The sequence below is a fragment of the Chinchilla lanigera genome, unplaced genomic scaffold (assembly GCF_000276665.1).
Source record: "Chinchilla lanigera isolate Chin_1 unplaced genomic scaffold, ChiLan1.0 scaffold00014, whole genome shotgun sequence".
NCBI lineage: Eukaryota > Metazoa > Chordata > Mammalia > Rodentia > Chinchillidae > Chinchilla > Chinchilla lanigera.
Window position 1 is genome coordinate 118,506 of NW_004955415.1, and position 23,410 is coordinate 141,915.

Here is a 23,410-nt window from a genome sequence, read left to right on the forward strand (position 1 = left end):
CGGACGGGGCCGCGCGCGGCGGCGGCGGCGGCGGCGGCGGCCACTCACCCTTCCTGCCGACTCCGGCTTGCAAACCGACGCTCTGCGGCAGGCTCCCGGTCCCAAGTTGTCGCGCCCCGACGGCCGCTCACGCTCCAGAGAGCCCGGGCACATTGGCGCGGGCAGGCACCTCGGGGAGCCCCGCGAAAGCCCGGTGGCCGCCCCGGCTCGGCAGTCGCCCCGAGCGCGCTGACAACTCACGGACCTGCTCCGCGACTGAGGCGCAGCGCGGAGCACCGCCGACCAGCTCGTAGGGGGCGGGACCAGAGGGGAGGGACCAGCCCGGGGCCTGCCCCCCCGAGGGGCGGGGCGCTCATCAGCCCGTGACGGGCGGACCCCGCAGCCAATTGTAGTGACGCTAGGACCCCAGGCGGTGACCGGTAGTGCCTAGCTCTGGACCCCGCCCCGCAGCCACTGTCCAATTGCTTTCGGCCGGGGGCGGGCTGAGGAGGGCGGCTGGCTGCGGGGAAGTTGGTCGCTGCAAAGTGAGGAGGCTCCTGGCTGTCGCTGCGGGGCCTGGTGTAATGGGACCTGGACCCCTCCAAAGAGTAGCGCGGCCGGGAAGGTCCCGGCCTGGGAGAGATCGCGAGCCCTGGAGCCTTGGAGCGTCGGCAGGCTGTGGAGGGAGATGCCCAGCCTCACGCGAATAGAGACCGGGTCGACCACGCCGGTTCTGGGCGCCTGGCAGAGGCGCAGAGCTTGGCTGCCCCAAGGAGCCCCAGCCGCCGGAGGAAACTGCCGACCCAAAGAGGGTGAGTCCCAGGCCAGGTCCTGCAACCCCCGGTGGAGGCCTGAGCTGAGGATTGAGAGCCCCGGACTCCCTAAAAATGTTCTAACATCTGAGGCTGGTGTCCAAAACAAATCTACGTCTCCGCAGGCCGCCTGGAAAGCTCAGGACACCTCCCCTCCCCACCTTCGCCCTCCGCACCGTCGTCGCAGGGACCGTCGTCGCAGGGACCGTCGTCGCAGGGACCGCATCAAAGGCCATGGTCTCCTCTTCCCCACCCAGAGAGTCCGGGCACTTGCTCAAAACTGAGAGCAAATGGGAGGTTCTGGGGCCCAGAGGCGCCAGAATCCGAGAGACCCTTCCCGGAGCGGCTGCCCTTCGGAGTGGCACCTGCGGAGGTTGCTTCGGCTGCTGTGACCTGGGCCCTCTGGGACTCTGGAAGGGCCAGAATGAACCATCTTTGTGGAGCAGAAGCCTCACAGCAAGCTACATCTATCCCACTCTGCATTTTTGCCCCCTCCCTCTTCAGCAGTACCTGGCTGGCTTGGAGACAGAAAGCCGGCTCAGAAATATAACAGGAACGTGAGTTCTTGGTGCACGTGGTGCTGAAGAGAGCAGAAGCCTGGGTTCTTGGGATCACCAGAGACCAAAGAGCCCTGGGCGATGGATTCATGAACTCTGCCCATCCAGCTGTCCAGGTCACTGGAGCTGCTTGCTTTCTTGGAGGATGGTCTTTTCAGCCAATTTTTAAGCCTTTACCCTAGGTGCAATACACACATACACGCACACACATACTCACGCACGCACACAGCTATAAATGTAGACTCAAAAGCAGAGCGTTTGATGTTCTTACTTTGCGACTGAGGCCTAAGATGTGCTCCAGTCAGTAGGTCCTCTGGGGGCCTGGCGCTGCACCTGCCATAATTTGGCACTCAACCCGTGTTAGCTGAAATGCAAGAATGCATAACAGGAAAGAGGCCACGTTTCTTGGTGCCCTAACACTTTACCCACACACCTCATCCTCCGTCTTGCTTCCAGCCCCCAGCTCTTTAAATCATTTTCTCTCTCAGGTCCAAAATGTCCTAAAACATAAGCAACTGTTCACAGTGGAGCTGCAGGTGTTGTTTCAGTGGCTAGTTGGCCTCCATAGAGTCTTGGATCACGGCTGACCTCTCCTGAGAACGTCCTGATGAGGTCACTGGGAAAAAGGAAAGCAAAGAATTGGGCTCTAACTGGATAGGTGTTTAATGGCTCCTGTGACCTCAGTTGAGTTTCAACTCTGTCTCTTCAGCACTCTTTCTCAGCGGGGAAAGGGCCAGTGGCAGGCTGCCAGCAGGACAAGAAGACAGCCTGGAAAGTCCTTAGCAGGCCCTGAAAAATTGGTCAGTGATACCTAAATTATACATACTTAAACACCTTGTTGCCTAGTGAACCAAAGGACTAGTAGAGGTGTGGAAGACCATCCTACTCAAGTGGAGGACTGGTAAGTGAAGAACACCATCTCATGTGATCGCAGGGGTTACTTAGTGTAACTAAGTAACTAAGTTACTTACTACTGCCAGATGGCTGAGAAGAATGGCCTGTATCTACAAAGAATTAGATGTAGATAACATGAATGGAATATACATGAAGTCTCTGCCCAAGTTGGGATGGAGGTAAGGACGGAGCTGGAGGTTCCAGACAGTGGTAAAGAAGTCCTAGGAGAAAACAACCCCCTAACCTGGCTCTGGCAGTATGTCAGCTTTCTGTCACTCTGACAGAGTGCCTGGGAGAGTCAGAGAGGTGGGCTTGGCGCATAGTTTCGCAGGTCTCCGTTCGTGAGTGCTTGATCTCTTTTCGCCCATGGCAGCACAGTAGCTCACAGTGGAAACATGGGGTAGAGCAGAGCTGTTTACCTCCTGGTAGCCAGGACACAGAGAAGGAGCAGAGACTGGCCTCCTGGTACCCCTTCAAGGGGCTATCGCACCCCAACTTCCTTTCCCTAGGCCCAGTTTCCTAAAGGTTCTACCATATCTGACAGTGCCACAGGCTGGGAACCAGGCCTTCAACCCGTGAACTTGCAGAGGCTGTTCAAGATCCGACTATAGCCTGCAGGAAAACTCCACGTGGTCTGATTTTTATTTTATTTTATATTTTTTTAAATTTTTTTTGTTTTTTTTTTTTTTCCAGTACCGGGAACAGAACTCACGGCCTTGCGCTTGCCAGGCAGGTGCTGTGCCACTAAGCTAAATCCCCAGCCCTGATTTTTAAACCTTGGACTTCTCTGTTTGCTTTCATGAATTTCTGCAAACCTCTGCATTGAAAGGTGCCTTGAAACATCATGTTGGACTGGAATTATCAGGAAATTCTCACAGAAGAAATATATGTCCTTGGATTTTTCCCCACACTTCTGGATGTAACTAGAATGATCACACCCTATAAAGGTTTTTTTTCATAGATACTAATGATTATTTTATTTGATTAATTTATTTATTTTTTGTCTTTTTGAGACAGGGTCTTGCTATGCAGTTCAGGCTGGCCTTGAGCTCACTTTGTAGCCCAGGCTGCTCTTGAACTTACAACAGTCCTCCTGCCTCAGCCTCCCAAGTGCTGGGATTACGGGCATGCGCCACCACACCCAGCCTACTAATGGTTATTTTAAAAAATACCTCACTAATAGGAGCTAAGCACTGGCTGGTAACTGCATTTACTTTAGATAAGGAAAAAAATAAGGGAAAATATCCTATTGTGATGTAAGTTAGAATTACACAGGTGACTTTCATATCCTGGTTTCCAAGGTTTTCCATTTATTTCACACAGACATGTTCATCCACGGTCCCTGGACAAGTAACAGTTTTTATTTTCTATTGTACAGTGGATGACATGGAAAAGAGCACATCTGAGCTACACTCATATTCCCATACCAGGGCCCGGGATATAGCTCAGCGGCACAGTGCCTGCCTGGCAAGCACGAGGTCTCAAGTTCGATTCCCAGTACAAAAAAAAAAAAAAAAAAAAAATACGATTCTTTATATTTCCACACTATCTTTCATTGTAATTGGTTTTCGACAAAAGCTTATTGCTTGGACACAAGGCATATTCCTTTCGTTGGCAGTTCCCCTAATGATCTTTTGAGTTTGGGCCAGCCTGACATTTTGCCAGGGAAAATGAGATCTATTCCTAGTGCAAGAACACAGGCTAATACTGTCTGTACAAAACAAGCAGAAAACCATAAAAATCTGGTGGTGGAAGTCACTTGTTTAGTTTTACCCATTTCATGAAAGGAGATTTCTTTCACTCAGAGGGATGAGGAAGTTCATGGAGTAGCTTGAGGATGAGAATGCTCAGGGAGAACCATGGAAGCAGAGCTTGTCCCTTTGTAGATACTAAGCAAATTTGTCTTCAGGCATTGTCATCCCTCTCTGAGAAACAATATTTTAGAACCTTCTCAATTTAAGTAGGATTTGATGGGTAAGAGCTGTGAGTTCTAGTCAGAGCAGTTGTCATGGTGAGTGCTGCTGGTGGTCACTAAACCTCTATTTTACCCTTGCTTCTTTGGCCATAAAACAGCAATGGCAGTTTACAGCCATACCACCCTGAACGCGCCCGATCTCATCTGATCTCGGAAGCTAAGCAGGGTCGGGCCTGGTTAGTACTTGGATGGGAAACAGCAATGGCAGAATTTGTCCACTGTTTAGCTGCTCGAGGGGGAACCCATGACAATGGTTATGAAGCACACTGCAAATGGACTGCACTTCTAGTGCTGCTGCCAGTAAGTGGAAGAAAGTGAGGTGGGAAAATAATACTCTCTGAACAATTCTTTACACATGCAGTTCCCATCCATTTCAGCCTCATTGGATTTTTGTTCTTCTGTAGATGGATATTAGGGAAAAGGGCCCTTTACTTTCCTTCTTTGATTGCCAGATATTTTGCAAGCTGTTAATGGGAACAAGGCACCAAAATAGGACGAGTTATAGAAGCAGACGGGAGTTGAGGAAAATTTTACTGAAGTAGGTATTATTTTACTGTTCTTCCACTCTCACCACCTTTTTCAGCATATTCATTTTGATAATTATTCACAATTTGAAGAGGTTTCATAAAAGATAGTAGCAAAAAATGCAGAAATTTCTAAATTCCTCTGAGAAGCTATAGATTCTAATGACAGCTGTACTCTGGACTTATTCTGAGATCTTGGACAACTCATTAATGTTCTCTGTATTAGTTTCCCATCTGTGACACTTGTTATGGTTGATACATTGTGTCAACTTGAGTCTAGAAGCTTAACTAACTCAGGAGTTTTTCATCCTGGGGTGAAAAGGACATCATGCCCTTGCTGCTCTGGGATGTTGTTCCTTGTGTCAATTTGAGAAGTTTAGAAGGTTAACTGTGTGACTCAGCAGGGAAGTAGAGTCCTTACTTTGTATTCATCCTGAGCCTGTGCAACAGGAGGACAGGGAGATGATGTGGGCATGGACAGACAGCCCACAGTAGATATAAGGAGGGAAAAGAGGCTTGCTCCCCTCCCTTTTTTACTCTTGCTGCTTTTGCTGTTTTGTGCCACTGTGAAGTGATGCTCCTCTGCCCTGTCACCCTGCCTTGCAGCCCGCTGATTAAGGACTGAAACCTCCACAAACTGAGCTAAATAAGCCTTTCCAAACCTTTCCTTCTGTAATTCTGGGTGTTGGGTATTTTGTCTCAGCAAGGAGAGAAAAGTAACCAAGACAACACTGCAATGATACTTCTGACCAATTTTACTGAAATGCAAGAGATAACTAATAAAATATTAATTGCTACATAGCCTACAAAGTAGCCTGTAGGTGTTTGGCAAATAAAGTATGGTATTAGTTTATATTTAACAAGAAGGAGGTAATTTTGTAACGGAGAAATTTTTCTGGTACTTTATCTGCAGCCTGTGTGACAACATCCACAAAACAATATTATCTCCTTACATCTGAATGTCAAAGCAACTTCCCCATTTGAGAATTATATTGCCACAGGCCCAACTGAGTTAAAATCTGCTGACAGAAATGGGTACGGATGAGAACTTGGGATTTCATCATACATTCCGCAGAAGAAAAACTACTTTATGGTTCTTAAGAATTGATGCCACCAAGGACAAGTTTGGTGCAAGAAGACTGCGATGATCTTGATGATGGCCTGATATAAAACTTGAAAAATTGGTCACCAGAAGAGATGAAAAAACTCCTCGTTTTAAAACTTTAAAATGAAATGAGTAACCATGAGGAATTAGACAACTGTTTAGAAAGGGAGAATCACGCGCTTGGGGTTCTTCAGAGCAACAGAAACAATAGGAGATATATATATATATATATATGATTTATTATGAGGAATTAGCTTCCTTGGTAATCTAGGCTGGGAAATTCCACAGTCTGCTCTCTGTAAGCTGAAGAGCCAGGAAACCTCGTGGTTTAACTCCAGTCTGAATCTGAAGGCTTGAGAACAACCTGGCAAGCCAATGGTGTAAACCCTACTTGAGTGCAGGAAGCTGATGTCCCTGCTAAATTCCCGTCAGAAGCTACACGTTCTACTAACAGCAAGCAAAGGGTTGAATTCCTTCTCCTGCCTTTTTGTTCTCCAGTAAATGGGGTGATGCCCACCCATATCGAGGAAGGCATTCTACTGAGTCCGTCTGTTCAGATGCTGATGTCACTCAGAAATGATGATTAATCTGGACACTCAGACACACAGCCAGCTTGACATACAACGTTAACCATCACAAAGCTTGAATATTTTTCTCTACTTCTTACTGTGAGACCTTGGATGTCCACCTTAGCTTCTCAGAAACAGAGGGAGTGGATGTGGCGGTGATCAGGTTTGCCTCATTAGTTTGCCACAGAGCTCAAGGGAGAGCCTAGCACATGGCCAGGCTTATAGAAGGCTCCCTACTGAAAACAAGCCCTAATACTTATGGAGCACTTGTTACATGTCACCCTGTATTTTAACCCTTTTGTATCTAATAACCTAATCCTTGTGACAAGGTATATTGTTGCCATTTCCTCTTTCTTAGAGTTTCCATCTAAACTGAAGGACTATTCTAAAACTGATGTCCTGCTATGTCAAACGCCTCTTTTTAAAAGAACTGCAGATATTCTAGGAAATTTTATTTTTCCACTACAAATCTCTTTCTTGGATATAGTAATAAAGAAAATGTCATTTTAAGCTGTCATTGTCTTACTTTCATATGTAAAGAGCTAATTCGTACCTTCCCTAAGAAACCAGGTTGCAATGACCATTTGGTAGCACATAAATCACAGTAAAGCAATGGGGGGACTCAGAGTTTGGATGCAGAGAGAGCCATAGAAAACAGGTTGTGTTTCAGAATCCCCAGTGATTTTTTAGGTCTCATTGTAAGCTCTTAAACGATTTGGGCTTCTAAACAGTGTGCTCATCATCTGGATTCTAGACTTAATGGCAGTGAGCTCCCTTGAGGCAGCAGTGCTGGAATAACTGGCCAGCCAGAGAGTGAAAGAAGAGGATTATCTCTCAGAAATGAATTGTATCATTAGTTATGGTGAATACCCCAAATTGTGACAGATTCACGTGTAAGTATGCAAGGGAAAGGTAGCTGTGAGCTATAATACACAAAATTGTTTATTACCCAAGAGAATCTAGGTGCTAATATGAATGGTATTGCATCTGAAATTCTGAAATCCACAAAAGATTGGGAGATATAAAGCCAAATAAAACAGAAAACAGGGAAATGATTCTGATTATGTAACAAATATATAGCATTTTATTTCACATTTTCAAATTGCTTTTCAGTCATTGGCTTATTTTTCACAGTACACCTGGGGAATACATTCGTGCTGTTATCCTCTGTTCAGAGCTGAGGTGACTGAGACTGAAAGAGGCAAGGTGTTTTGTCCAAGAGCACAATAGGTAGGGTGAGAAAGCTCTCATTTATTCAATCATCCATCTATTCAGCACCACATTGGGCAAGGCACCAATGTGTTGGCAGTGCACAAGAGATGGGTAATGTCTCTGTAGCCACCGCTTTGCAGGAGCTTGCAGTCTGCTGGGACACTAAGTGGTTTATAGGTCCAGAGTTCTCCAGATAGCAAGAACCAAGATATAGAGCAGGCGAAGGTGTGAGTTTGCTAAGATTGCTAGAGACAGTGGGAGTCAAGGGCCCTGATGACTGGGTGGAATTTTGATAAGTGGGGGCTGTAGGTGGAGGGAATGACACAGAGACATGAAAGTGAGCAAATTGAGGACCTAATGGAGAACATCTGACTATAGCAGAGTAGACATGGAGAAAGAGCCAGAGAGTAGGAAGGAGCAGGGTTTTTAGGTCACTGGATGCCTAGCTAAAATATATGAATGTCAGCCTGTCATCAGTAGGGGTTGGACTTCTCCAACTTCTTGCATGCACTCACTCATTACTCTAACATGCACTGTACTGAATGTTAATATATGCTGATCCACAGGGTTTTTCCACACACTGGCTTTGCTAAAAAGATACATACCATTATTCTTCCAATGATGGATGAGAAGAGCTGATTCACTTAGAGATTGACACTTGCTCATGAGGTCATGTAACTAATAACCGATAAGTGTGGGGTTTGAAAGCAGGACTCCTGACTTCCATATGGAGATACATGGGAAAAACGGGTGCAGGTTATGGAGAGTGATTCAGGATACCCACCCAAAAATGCATCCTTCACCTTAGCTTAAGGTCTTCCCAGAAATAACAAGTACATAGGAGGGAAACAGAATGAATTCCTTGACATCTAGTTTATTTTGTGTCTAGAATCAGCTCCATGTTAAAAAGAAAGACCAAGGGTATAGTCTCCTGTTTTTTCTGCCCTACAAATATTTGCATTTTGATGACATTAGTCTTGTGGGTATGTTTGATACATCCTGATCTCAACTTAGTCTTTCCACTAAACCAGAATCTCTGGAATTGACTGGATAGTTCAGTCTTCACCCTTTTCCCATAGCACTGCAGTCTAACCCACTTATTTCAGTGCCCTGTGAGGTCTCCATCTCAGCTTCATGCTTCTTCCATCAAGAAATAGCTTTTCCTCCTCTAGATTCAGGCTACTAAGTAGCATTTTTACTGTTTAATCATCAAGAATAAAATACAACTGGAAACAGTACTATCGTTAACCCAAAATATTTAGAATGGAAACAGATCGGTTGTTCAAATCTTCCTAGAAGAAAATAAAAGAGATCCACAGAGGAGGTGGGTGGTTACTTAGGTGACATAAAAATTAAAACAGAACAATCAGATATGTGTTAAATAGGATGCTTCTTGATTTGATTTAGAGGAAAAATTTTTTTGAAAATTCATATCCGTGATCAGCAAAAAAATTCTCTAGAGCAGGTATCTGCCACAAATGGCACTCCAATGTTGATTCTGTCCATGAGGACAACTGGGAAACACCAAATTGGGTATTTTGAAATCCTCAGTCCAATATACACTATTCTCATCTCTCACCCTTTAGTGCTTTCTTTGGCTCTGTCCAAACTTTATGGCCCCAGTCATGAAGATTCATGAGTAAATGTTGGGATGGTTTTTCATGTCTGTTTTTATTTTGTTTTGTGTTTTAGGTAGATGAAAGAGAGAAAGCAAAGTTAAGTTGATATGTAAGGTGATTAAGATTCATCTAAGTGCTTATGCCTCCAGCTTGAAAGATATGGCAAATCAACATTAGTCCAGAAAGTTGTACCTGACTGCTGCCCCATCTCAAAAACCACCATGACCTTTTTCTCCTATTTCAAGGACAGCAGTGGAGTGAGGAAGGCAATGAAATGGATTCATGATGCTTCAGCTTCTGGATCTGCAAAAGAGGAACACTTACCTCGAGATACTGGGAAAACAGAATTTCGAACAACTCAGAGGAAATCAGAACTTACTATAACCATTTGCATCTCTTTACAGGGCAAAAATCCACAGTATACACTTCTGGGGGTCTTCCATATTGATGGAAAAAAGTGTTAAGGATACTTAAATGAATCCCATTGAAGGCATGCATGTCTTGGTTACTTTTGTTGCTGAGACAGAAATACCCAATGCCCAAAATGAAGGAAGGAAAGGTTTATTTAGCTTACAGTTCGTGGAGGTTTCAGTTCATACCTGGCTGGCTCCAAGGCAGAAGGTAGCAAAGCAACAAGAGCAAAGCGGGGAATGGCAGCTGAACAGCAAAGCAGCCAGAGCAAAAGGGAGGAATCGTGGCAAGCAGCCTTTTTCCCTCCCTTACATTGTAAACAGGCTACCTCCACCTAAGGGGCGTGTAGCTCTCACATAATCTCCATGCCCTCCTGTTCCACAGGCTCTGGATGTATACAAAGTAAGCACCCTGGCTTCCTGCTGAATCACTTAGCCAAACCTGTAGACTCCCCAAGTTGACACAATGTTTCAACCATAACAACGCACTATCATTAATTTCTTCTAACTATTGAAATGAAGCCTATGTGGCTCTTTCTCCCAGCTAAAATGTTCAGCAAAAATGCAGAAACTCTCAAAGATTGTTGAGGAAGAAATACGATGAGATTAACCATATTTTTAAAACAATAAGGGTTTTAGAATAGATAATAGATAATTTTCCAACCAGTGAGGCTCACTGCACTGAGGTGGTTTTCACCTGAGCTACTGAATTCTGATCAAGGTCTAATATCTGTCACACGTAAGAAAATGTTATGTGATAAGTAACAATGACATTTTAACCTGCCAACTGCCAAAGCCCAGTCTGGGAGGCCCGGGAAATTGTATGTCAGCAATCAAACCCTGCCAGTCTCTAGGGGGGCTTGATACTCTGCCCTGACCCAACGACCCAGAGTCAATAAAGTATAGTAAAACTGCAGGCTTCTCAAGGAACACTTCGTAGCCTCCACAGCCAGTACTACAGTATCATCTGCACAGCTTTGTGCCCCTCAAATATCTGTTAAATAGAATTTAATTGTTAACGAGTCCTGAGCTTAACCAGAGAAGACAACTGCCTTGGAAATACAAACTAAACCCTGAGGGACCAAAGAGGCAGGAACACACTCAAGGTCAAGTGACCCAAAAAGTCCTGCTAGCTTAGGGTTCATGACTCACAAGAGCCATGGGAGTCATCAGGCACTAATTCTTATTTACAGCCACAGAAACTATTTAACTGTAAATGAATTGGAATATGTAAAATGAATTTAGCCCTTTAAACTATGTGACCCTTTCAAAGCAAAATGCAAAAAAGTGAAAAACTTTTTCTTACTGCTTCCCCTTTCTAAGAAGCTGCACAGATAGTGCAAACAAGCGCTTAGTTGTGGGTCAGCTCCTTACCAAACCTACTGAAGCTCCCAGGTTATAGATTTAACCTTCACCTTCCCCTTCTCACTCACCCACAGTGTGAAACAGCAAAGCAGCCAGAGCAAAAGGGAGCCATAGCGTGTCGGTCTGATTTTGACCCCATATTCTTTCAGTCCCATGGTAGAAATGAAAAGCGGTTAAATGTTCCTATGCAGAACTCATCAGTAAATCAGGAAACAACTTCAGGCCATACATCAACAGTGGCCAAGAAGCATGAGCTTAAAGCCTTGTATGAACACACACAAACGTATCCTAAGAATGTTTTTCAGATGAGTGTATTTATAGGTAGAGTCCCTGATTGCATTAAAAGGCATGACATATTGTCCTTAAACAAGAGAAGGTTAGCAAACCCTTATTTCAGGACTGTTTTATGTACTTTCTTACTGCTATCATTGGCCCTGCCCTTTCTGTGACTGCAAACTGTGCCTGCTTATTAGTCTGGGTGATGAGGGGAATTGCTATACTTTGGTGCTGAGAAAAGATCTTTTAAATTATGATAAATGTTCCAGGAAGTCCTACTTAAGTGTTTGTTTTGGTATTTGCCTATTTTAAAAGGCTGTGACTAGGACTTCATACCTGTCTAATAAGCATGCATATAACATTTTTATGTTTGCTGACTGTTTTACAGTCCCCCATTAGTCTCTACAATACCCCTTGGGGGTGGGACAGTATTACTGCCTACAGTTTACATATGAGGAAATTTAAAACACAAAGGGATTATGTGATTTGTACAAGGTTACACAACATGCAAGTCTAGCTAATAAAAGATGACTGCAAAGCCTTTTCCAAATACAAAGTGCTTATAAATGTTCAGTAGTACTAGTAGCCATGCTCCAAGGATGAGTGAAATACTCTTTAGGAATAAGTTGCTCATACATGCTCTAAAAAATTATTATTATTCTTAGCCAGGGAAGGTGGTGCATGCCTACAAGACCAGCATGCAGGAGGCAGAGGCAGGAGGATTGCCATGAGTTTGAGGCCAGCTTCAGCTACATAGTGAGTTCAAGGAAAGTCTGAGCTACACAGAAAGGCCCTGTCTCAAAACAACAACAGCAACAGAAAGGATTGTTTTAATTGCAAGCTGACTCTTGAAATAGTTACTCTGGAACCTGGCTATGGAGCAGATATATCTCTGGAGTTTTCAAACATGGAAGCACCTGGACACCTACTCAACCTATGGAATCATAATCTGGGTACTGGGAACTAGATAAGTTGTACCTTGAAAAAGCTCCAAGGAGGTTTCTGATGCTCAGCCAGAATCGAAAACTACGACTCCAGACTATGATAGTCACCACAGTCAGGCCATGAGCAATTACAGAAGACTTTGGAGTCAGTTCAGGAGAGAATATCCGCTGTCTTCCAGGCATCTCTTCACCCAGTTCACAATTATTATTAGCAAAGGAACCAAGTCCATAAAATAGTCAATTGTAATTACAATGTGTGGATTTTAGGAAATAATGCACAGCTTAACGTTTATTTACTAAATTATGTAAACTAGTCTTTGAAATTAACAATTTACTTGGTAAGTTTACTGGTCTAGTCCTGGGTATTATAGGGTTCACTATAAGGTTTTTATTCTAAGTATCTTGTGTTTTTTCATAATCCACATTGTAAGAACCTGTACTATCTGCCCATTCATCCATCTGTCAGATATTTATTGATCACTTGCTATGTGGAGATTTCAGGGTGAAAATAATGATCTTTGCCAACAAGGAGTTTATAATAAAGTTATAAAAACAGATACAGACAAAAGCAATCAAATAACCAACTACCCAACAAAACACACATATTAAATAACTGCAAAGAATAATGAAAGTGTTAGAGAAATACTATTTATAATTGCTAAAAAAGTGGAAACAATTCAAATGTCCATCAACTAATAATGGATAAATGAAATACAACAATTAGTCACATCAAATGGAATGACATACTAGTACAGACTACCATTCAGATGGATCTTGAAAACAGTGCACTAAGGGGAAGGAGCCAGTCACAGGGACCACATATCACATACTTCCGTTTATAGGAAATGTCCTGAACAGGCAAAGCTGTAGAGACAGAAAGTATATTATGGTTGCCTAGGACTAGGGAAGGATTAGGGGAAATGGAGAGTGATTTTTAATGGGTAAGGGGATTCTTTTGGGGGTGATTAAAATGTTAAAACTTTAATTGTGGTGACAGTTTGTGCAGCTTTGTTGACTATATGGAATACTATTAGATTGTGCAGCTTAAGTGGGTGAAGCATATGATCTTGGAATTATATATCTCAATAAGAAATGTAGATTAGATAGATAGATAGATAGATAGATAGATAGATAGATAGGGCTATGCTATAAAACTTGGAAGAAGAAGTGATTTACATTGAAAGACTGGTGAAAAGTTTTCTGAAGGAAATGGCCTTTGAGCTGAGTCAAAAGGCTGAAAGAAGAAACAACACGCTCAGAGACACAGGCAAAGGGATGGTGCTCTGTGGTGCTTCTGTGCAGGGACAATACGTGGAGTTGAGGATAGATGAAGGGTACAGTGCATGTAGGGCTTTTACGACCACACTAAGTTCTACAGTTTGGTTTCCATTTCTGTTGGTAATGGAGAGGAATGAGGATTCATGAGTGGCTTAATCAGACCCATGGTTTGGAAGGACAACTGCGATGGTCATGAGGTGACAGACAATGAAGTAGGAGAGGGCAGTAAACAAGGAAGATCATTTAGGAAGCAATGTGTAGTCAAGAGACTAGAAAACCCCAAGAGTGGCAACGGCAGTGAGGACTGAAACCAGGAGACAGATCTGAGAAAACAGTTAAGAAGAATCATAAAATACATTGACACGGGAGGTGAGAAAGCACAGGATATTACAGCACAGTGTCTCGCCCTGTCCAGTACTGGAGATGGAATCTAGGGGCACTCTACCATAGAACTACATCGCTAACCCTTTTTATTTTTAATTTTGAGAAAGGATCTCACTAAATTGCCCAGGCTTGTCTCGAACCTGTGATCCTCCTGCTTCTGCCTCCCAGGTAGCTGGGAACACAGACATGCACCACCACACTCAGCAGCATGAGGGCTTAGGTACATTTTTGATATGCTACTTAGAATCCAAGTGCAAAAATACTGTTTAAATAATACTGGGCAGCCAAACTGTAGCTTTCTAACATCTTGTTAACAAGGATTTAATTACAGAGATCCTTTAAAAAAGCAATGTACATTGTGAAGCAAGGGTAAACTGAAGATAGAAATGCTATCCCTCCATCCTGTGAGCATTTTCAAAGCAGACTTTCCCTCGTTGCGGACGAAGCAGTTACTCATGGCCTGTTCTGAATGACTAAGTATTCACCTCTTGCTCAGATGGCTTCCCTAGACACACTTCCTTTGGTGTGAGCAACTTGGATTTACTGCCAGGGCAACACCTCCCATCCAACACTGGCACTGACTCTAGGCTCAGTCCTTACTAGCAGGTGTTCGTAAGCAAGATTCTATTTGCTTCTAATAAGAGTGCAGGCACCAAATGACATAGACTGCATGTATCATGCATTATACTTTTCACTTATAAGTGTCCTGATAGAGAAGATCTGAAATCACGGAATCAAGGATGACAGAGACCGGATTTTCCTTTAAACATATAAGGCTACACCTACGGTTTCCACTAGGAGGGGCAGCCAGATCCTGGACAAGGTCAAAACAGAAATAGGCTCTCTCAGTGCATGGCAGTATATTCCCTGGGGATCTGTTAAGGCCTCCACTGTGGGCTTTGGAAGGTGTTGTAATGACATTGCTTGCTGCTAGCAGAATTTGATAACAGTATCCCTGACAAGTGCCTTACAGTAGTTCACCAAGCAGGTGGCACCATTTAGAACACCACTCACTGAGACGAGGTACTTATCTGTGCCTGTCAGTGAACAATGACTAGACAAGCCACGCTGAATCACAGTTGTTAGCAGAGCTAATTACAGCAGTCTCAGGTGGGAAGAATCCTAGCAGCCTCCTCTAAGGGATTTGCATCACAGGTTCAAACAGGGGCTTTGCAGGTAAGCAATGGAAATGGGTCCATTGAGGATCTTTAAACAACATTTCTCTACAACTCTGAAGGTGGATCCATCTCCAACCATAGTTGGTGAGTGATTATGTTTAAAAAGAACCACTAAAGGGGCGAAGGAGGAAAGGAATGTGTAAATGACCTGGATTAAACAAAAACAGGAGTGGTATTTATTTTTCCTTGGGCTGTCTTTGACTCACTGCATGACCTTGTAGAGGTCATTTCAGTATTCCCCCCTCAAATCTAAGGATAATAATACCAGTCCTATTTATATATGGGATTGTGAAAAGAATAAAATAAAAATATATTTAAAAAAATAAGAGTTGGAGAAAAATTCAAAATGCTATACAAAAATACAAAATGCTACAATGCCCTATTTTACTTCTAAATGATAAAAGAGCACAACAACATATACTGGCAATAGAATTTCAGATTTCATTTTCTGATGCCTCTGAATAGCTCTGTGCTGTGCACACTGCTATCATTTGGGTCTGGAATGTTTCCTAAAGGCCTGTGTGTTACAGGCTTGGTCTCCAGCCTAGGGCACTATTGCATGGTGATGGAACTTTGAAGAGGTGGGGCCTAGTGAGAGGAAGTTAGGTTATTGGGAGAGCAGGCCCTTGGAGAGGATATTGAGACTGTAGCTCCTTCTGGCCTTGCTCTTTCCTTCCTGGCCATGATGAGGTGAACAGTTTCCTCGGCCACACATACCCCTTCCTGCCTCACATCCCCTTTGTGATGCACTGCCTCATCATAGGACTAAAAAAACAAAACAAAACAAAACAAAACAAAAAACAAAAACAGGACCAATCAACCATGGACTGAAACCTCTAAAACTGTGAGCCAAAATAAACATTTCTTTTAATCATCTCAGTATTCTGTTGTGACAATGGAAAGCTGATCAACATGACCATCTTCAGATGTGCCTCCCGCTTCCCATCCTGTTCTGAGCACTTCTTTAGGTACACAGTCATCCCCAGTGTGAATGGCAAAAGTCCCTAGCCATCTGAGGAGGCCAAGTCCCTGTGTTCAGCTAGTCTTCTGTCTTTGTGTCTCCTGCTGCAAAGAGCTACAACCCACGTCTCGGAGGTCTCCTCCCTCTCCTTTATGGGACATCCAACTTAGGTGAACACTGGCATCTGAATAAACCTTCTTGCTGTCAGATAGGGACTTCAGAAGATACATCTGGAACAGTGTAAAAAAAGAATCTGTGACAACATGTACTGAACATGTCTTAATCTGGGTCTGTAACTACATTCTTGTTCCTCCTGAAAATCACAGTACGCTTCTAACCAAGGCACGTACACTTATCTGATGGTGCTGTCAGTGATAGAAAAGGATCATATTACAGATTTGGCAGGGAGGAAAAAGAAGATTTATTTCTAAGGTTAGAAGATTTATCTTTTCTAGATATGCAAAAACCAGTCACAGCATATAAAAATATAGCACTTTAACGATCATGTTTTATGAACAGAAAGAATCCCTTTTTGGGGGTGGTACTAAGACTTGAACCCAGGGCCTTTCATATGCTAGGCAAGTGCTCTACCACTGAGTTATATCCCCAGCCATTTTAAGTTCTATTTTGTTTTGAGAAAGGGTCTTGCTAAGTTGCCCAGGCCAACTTCCAATGTGCAATCCTCCCTCCCTTAGCCTCCCAAATTGCTGGGATTACAGGTGTGCACCATGGATCCTGGCTGAGAACCACTGTTGACTTCAAAGTAACAATGAAGATTAATAAGGATCTCAAATCCATGATTTAAAAAAGATGATTTGATAATAGCATGCCAAGAGATACTCATTTAAATGGAGACATTGCCTCACCATAAGGGGCAGCTGACAGCACCATCAGTTGGGGTCTGATAGTAGGACTATCAGACCCCAACTTGCCCCTTATGGTGAGGCAATGTCTCCATTTAAATGAGTATCTCTGACTATTTAAATCCCCTGTTCTCTTTTCTCCTCCCCATCATTTTGAATGTTTAAAAAATGTTCAGCATAACTAAGATGTCTAAGTAGGGAACTACACATAATTATAGGATTTACACCAGTGAGAAAGTATTCATAATCATCTGTTCTACTCTTTCTCTTCCTCTGGACGATGTAGTTAGGGTAACAGCAGTGTCCTTTATTTCTCTTGAAGACATCCTTTGGCCTCACTTTGACGGCAGGTTATAAAGAAAGAAAGACAGTATTATGTTTTCCATCTACTTATATTTATATAAAGCATCACGATACGTGAATAGAATAAAATGGGAAATATTTAAATTCAGTTTTATCTATTAAAGTTATTTGGTAAGGAGAGGAAATGGAAAAGACCTGTCTAACCAAAGCCTGTCACCATGCAGAATGCATTGGCCTGCCCTGGCCAGCTAAAAGGTTGCCTTACACTGTTAGGTAAGAACTCAGCGGCATCTCAACTTTTTTATTGCTGGTGTAGACAAACCTGACATTGCTGAAACTCCTCACTTGGAAATGCTGTACAGAGCAGGATGCATGCCAAATTCAGGGATCTCGCAAGTTTGCAAGACAAGAGATGTCATGCAAAACAAAAGACGGATACAAGAAGCCAGCAATGACAATGGGAATAAATCCCACAGTCTGTGGTTAGTGAATGTCTTAATTTCCTCCAACCTTAAAAGTGTGACTAGCTTTATTTTGACAGTAATTTCATAAAGAAAATATAGGGTGAGATGGATTTATGTCCTAAAATTTAGCTCCTCTGGCATTTCTTTTCAACTTCAAATTCCTCTGTATTCCCCGGATTATGAATCAATACCCAATTTCTCTTATCATTAAATTCCTAACAAAGAACATATCACAGTACATCACTTACTGGTTAAGGAATAAGTTAAGGAATAAGCCGTTCTGAATGAGAGAGTTTCCCAACTGAGTTACCCGAGTGCCATGATGATTGTACATATCTGATTAATTTTTGATGTGTTTCCTAAAGTCTGTTTTCTTCTGTCTTCCCTCAGTGACAAGGGCGTGGGTTGCCCTTTTGTTCTTGTTGCCGAGGTTCTCTGTACAATGTGGTCCTGCACTAATGGAACCTAAGATCAGGAGAGTGAGGTCATGTTGGTGTGTTGCAAGTAGCACCATGAAGCCACAAGCTCAGCTTGCCTTTAGCTCATATTATCTCCACGGCTTGGTGTTCCTGAATCATTAAGAGAAGTTCCTATTGGTGTTTGGCCTACCCTGTTTCTAAGGAGAGAATGTTTTCCACAAGGAATAATTCAAACAAAAATTTGGACATGAAGAAGGATTCTCTTGACTCAGTACAGACCGATGACTGGATTTCTTCTTACTGCTTCTCCAATCTATTGGCTAACACTGCTCCCATGTGCTGCTATTCTTCATCTTTTGTGTTATTAAACTATTTTCCACTTTTCCTGAAAGCTTACGCCCTTCTAGTGTTTAGAATTCATAAGTTTAGCTTTGGTAATCATCTTTTGAACCTAAGAGATGGTAAAATATAAAACTTCATGGCCTGCAATAGACTGACCAAATTAGGTCATTCGGGTGGCTCTGTATCTGGAGTTCTGTGTCAACAGAAAGAGGTAAGATTGGTGCCAGGTGCAGAGTTTGGGGTCACAGTATCAAGGTGTCTTAGTCTCTGTGGTGTACAAGAGCCATGGGCTCAGTATATGAGTCTGTGGACTAAGATGAATTGATGTGGCTCCTGATCTCTCCTGGAGGCCCTTAAACTCTGCTGCCCAAGTACTTACCTCTTCTAAGATACACTGAGAGTTACCACTGCCTCCTCCAGTTACCATACAACACTGCTGAGCTCATGAAATGCAGCAGGCCTTCAGCTCTTCTAGGATGATTTTTCTTAGAGGATCAAGTGAGAAAACTTTTGATGCTATATATTTCTATATATCAAAACTTGACCATATATGAAAACTTCCTAGAGATGGACACTCTATCTTTTACTCATCATCCTAAAACAATTTTCTTTCAGTCACCTCTTCCTTTTCTCCCCACCAAAATGGTTCTCAAGTCAACATCTGTATTAGTTTCCTATTGCTGCCTTAACAAATGACCATAATCCTGATGGCTTAGAACAGTACACATTTATTCTCTTATAGTTCTGTAGGCTAAAGGTCAGAAATCAGTTTCACTTGACTAAAGTTACAGTGTTGGCAGGACTTGTTCCTTCTGGCGGCTCTGGAGGACAATCTGTTTTCTTTTGGCTTTTTTAGTTTTTCAAGGCCATTGGCATTCCTAAACTCATGACCTCCCTCCCTGTATCACTCTAATCTTTGCTTTCATTATCACATCTACTTCCTCTTCTGCAGTCAAAGCTCCCTTGTCTTCCTCTTATAGGGACACTTGTGACTAAATTTAAGACCCACCTGGATAACCCAGGCTAAGTACTTCATCACAAGAGCCTTACTCAACCACATCTGCAAAGTTCTTTTCGCACATAAGTAACATTCACAGCTTCAAGGGATTAGGACCTGGATGTCTTTTGGGGGCTGTTATGTAGCCCACAGCAGCACTGATTTCCTAGTTTCAAGTCCAATGTCTTTTTTTCAAGTCCAATGTCTGCCCATATCATAACTTTCTTTATATTTGAAGCTATCTGTGACTTTCAAGGCATAATTATTATTGATATGATATCTTTATTGTCTTTCCTACAATGCAAGCCTCCAGAATAGAGGTTCTGGCTAGTGTGTGTGTATGTTACTGCAGATTGAACCCAGGGCCATCTCATGAGCTACATCCCAGCCATTTTCCATATTTTTAATTTTGATATAGGGCCTTGCTAAATCACTAAGTTGCCCACAATGGAATTGAACTTCAGCCTCCAGAGTGCTGAGATTTATAGGCATGCCTCACCATGTCTGGTTGGATCTCTGGCTATCTTATTGTTGCTCTATTCCCAGTGCTTAGAATAGCACCTGGCACTATCAAGTCACCAAAGTCATCATATAATAAAAATTGGATAAGCATCTCCCATTCCCAGTTCTGTCCCCTCATTCTGATTTTCTGTCACTAGCAACTTCTAGATTAGTGTTCCCCAGGGGTTAGTACTAGCACAGTGTTCTAACATGCCATGTGGACACAGTTCCAGTAAAACCTGTGGGTTCTCAAATCTGCATCTCAAGCTCAGAACTTTATTTTGCACTTCCAACTTTAGTCTTTTCCCAGATGTCCCACAAGCATGGCAAATTCTTAGTCTTAGTCTTTTCCGGATGTCCCACAAGCATGGCAAATTCACCATGTTACATCTTTCCCATTGCCCAAGGACAATCAAAAACTTTCTGTTCCTCTATACACTTCACCTCAGGGAATAAATACCAGGGCTACCCAGTAGCTAAGGAAGACTGGGAGTCATCCCAGACCTCCTGCTTTCCATTTTCCCTCTCACCACTGCCCTTGCCCCAGTCCAGCCAGCCAGACTATGAACCTCAGTCTTAAATATTCTTGATATTCCTTTGTCTTACTGGTTCCAGTCCTCATTACTCCTCTGAAGTAGGGCATACATGAACTCCCCGTGTAGTTCCTCTTGATGTCTCTTGAACATGTTAGAATGGCAAACACAAAACCTTACGGTGTGTACCAGAGTTACCGATCACGGCCTGCACTGCTTCCAGTTTTGATGAATGGGCAGTGACTATGGTCTGCATGCCACATGATCTTGGACCACATGGTCAATTGAACTGGGCTAGAGATTGGCATCTGTCTCAGAAGTTTTTTTTTCTTTAAGTTTGGTCAGTCAATTTATAACATGCAAGCTGAGTAAAGTCCCTACTTGGAGATTTCAAAATAGAGAAGCTGAAAGAAGTTGGGCTGAAGCTGTTCAGGCCACTGTACTGCTGAGCAGAAAGCTCAGAATTACAGGCATGAGCAGGCTGCAGTTATGAGGAAGCAGGTACTGTGTGTAAGCACAGGAGCTGGTGAGCCAAGAGAAAGAACAGGACAGAGAGAAAGCAAGGCACTGGGAAAGGGCGCTGCCTCAGTGTCTCGTGCTTTAGTTGTACTTCCTGGATATGCCTCATCATATTGATTTCTACTGTCGGACGTTCATGACTGTCGCATTATTAAAACAAAACTAAACCAAGAACCCTAAGCTGAGTGAACCCCCTTTCCTACAATGAACTGGCTAAAGAGTAAGTTTCCAGTAAGCCCTCATAATGTTATGCTGAGACATCTGCACGAAAGGGGCAGTGTGGCCGCGCTAAGAGTAGCAATGCAGAGTGCCTGGCCTCGATATTTGTTTCGGTCTGCTTGAAGCTTAGTGTACAGGGAAAGGCAGTAAAAACTTTTATCACTGTTTCTTTTGGGGCTGGATGGTTGTCTTCTGGTGTCAAACTTTATGTAAGTACAAATTTATCCCTGCAAACCTAATTTCAGAAAGGAAAAGTCACTGCTACTATGAACATCATATACAAATGATTATAGTAAGTGGAATAACATTGTCTGATACCTGTCAATGGTGTGATAATCAAACTACCTTTTAGATGTCATGCTGCTAGATAACTGCCATTCATTTTGCCAGTTACTGAGACCAAAGGGAGACGTGAGGTTTTCTAGGATTCTTAGTCACATGACCAATAACACTAGACACAGTACTTGGAATATGAGGTATCTTCAGAATGCATCTTTATTTAGGCCTCTCACTATTTCTATACAATGTATTCGGTGGAGAAATCTCTCTCTATTTAAGATTTAAAAGAAGAAGAGCCCATACAGTTTCAATACCCTTTTTGGCATTCGCAGGCAAGAGAAGATCTCAGACACTTTTAACTGTTATTAGTGCATCTAATATTATGTCATAATCAAAACTTAGGACTTGTTTTAATTACAGTCAAGTATAATTGTTCTCCCATCGAGAAGCCGCATGTGGCTGCAAAGCTGAGGGAGAAAAAGCCTTTTTCTCCTTGTTCCTGGCAGCTTCTGGTCCTTCCAGGTGGGAAAGAGAGAAGACAGAGATGGCGGAGGGTGGGAATGTTCTCATTTGAATGCGGGAACAGTAAGCTGTCTTGAAGCTTTTCCTGGTCTTGCTAAGTGTTTAAAGCAAACCACACTTTGCAAAGGCTATTGTGGGTTCTTGCGAGACTACAACAGTGTTAGTGGAGTCTCACCTGCTAGTCCCTTTAGGCCAACATACTTTGCAACACAGCAGTCTTTGTGGTGTAAGGGAACTCGGTGCTCCTTTTTCCTAGGGCCTGCTTATGTCTATGGTGCCTCTTCGCCCACATCTGCAGAGACCAAGAAAACTATACATACTTCCTCCCCTGGACGAACAGGAGCAATGGCAGCTGCCTTCACTGCAGTGAAGGCACTTGTTGGTCCAGGACACAGTCAGCACACTGAAATGTCACTTTCGAACGAGCCTCACACTTATAGCTCTCTCTTGATATCAGGTGGCTCCCAACCTTTCAGTTTGTTGGGAACTAAATGAGACCACATCTTTCTTTTAAAAAAAGTTTAAAATTGTCTCAGTAGCTTCTCCCAGTTGCCAAAACATTGAGGTGACTGGTATTTTTTGGAATGGTGCACCAATTCTTTCTTGGTGCCTTAGTCAGTGGCTGAGTTTCTACATCTTTTAAGTATATCGTGAAATTTTTGTTTGTTTGAAAAAAAGTGTGTGTGTCAGAACTTTACTGTTTGGATGAAGTACTATTTCATCTCTACATTTTCCAGATACCGTCACCACATGGCTACACTCGACTAAGTAGTACCCTAAAAGAACAGACATGCAAACTTTCTGACCAGCCCTGCTCCTTGGAATGGACTCTCTTCCTCTTCCCTGAGCAGACACTGGAAGACTCTTGGGACTTTCCCACTCACTCCTCCTAGAGAAAGATGGGACCCTGGATACCGAGATACATTATGACTTGTGTTTCGATGTGCCCCCAAAGGCTCGTGTGGTCATAGCTGGGGCTCTGCAGAGGTGGTTGGATCTAGAGTGTGTGATGCTGAAACTAATGGTATGTGATTACTAGATTAGTCCACTAATGGTTTTGGCATAGTTCTGGGTCTGGATAATGGGAAGGCCTACCCCGAGTGTCAGTGCTATCTGCCCTAAGGGTATAGAGCTTGGATAGAATATAAGGGACGTAAAAGGGGCTGCTGTTCCTGCTTGCTGCTTCTTCACTACTTCACTTTGTTGCTTTGTTGGCTTCTGCACCATAAACTGTTTCTCCTCTGTGATGCCCCTCTGCGATGTGACCTTGTCTTGGAGCCAGCCAACTATGAACTGAAACCTCTACAAACTGTGAGCTAAGTAAGCCTTTCCTCCTTTAATTTTGGGTGTTGGGTACTCTGTCTCAGCAACAAGAAAAAGTAACTAAGGCACACATGAATGGGGACC

General features: G+C 43.2%; 2 protein-coding genes across 3 annotated transcripts in view; one reads left to right on the forward strand and one right to left on the reverse strand.

Annotated features, from left to right (window-relative positions):
* The window catches only part of LOC102023351 (skin secretory protein xP2-like), a 45,597-nt gene extending 38,668 nt beyond the window's left edge, over positions 1-6,929 (forward strand). Inside the window, exons 3-6 of the mRNA XM_013512119.1 lie at positions 92-362; positions 451-791; positions 917-2,249; positions 5,655-6,929. Of these exons, the coding sequence (XP_013367573.1) occupies positions 92-362; positions 451-791; positions 917-1,341 (1,037 nt within the window). The 3' untranslated portion in view covers positions 1,342-2,249; positions 5,655-6,929. The remainder of the gene's footprint in view (positions 1-91; positions 363-450; positions 792-916; positions 2,250-5,654) is intronic.
* LOC102028081 (E3 ubiquitin-protein ligase MARCH3) overlaps positions 1-23,410 on the reverse strand; it is a gene marked incomplete at its 3' end in the record, with an annotated part of 149,218 nt that overhangs the window by 118,237 nt on the left and 7,571 nt on the right. The window contains 1 exon segment of one of the 2 annotated variants that reach the window (XM_005380539.2): positions 49-288. 2 annotated transcript variants of the gene reach the window in all.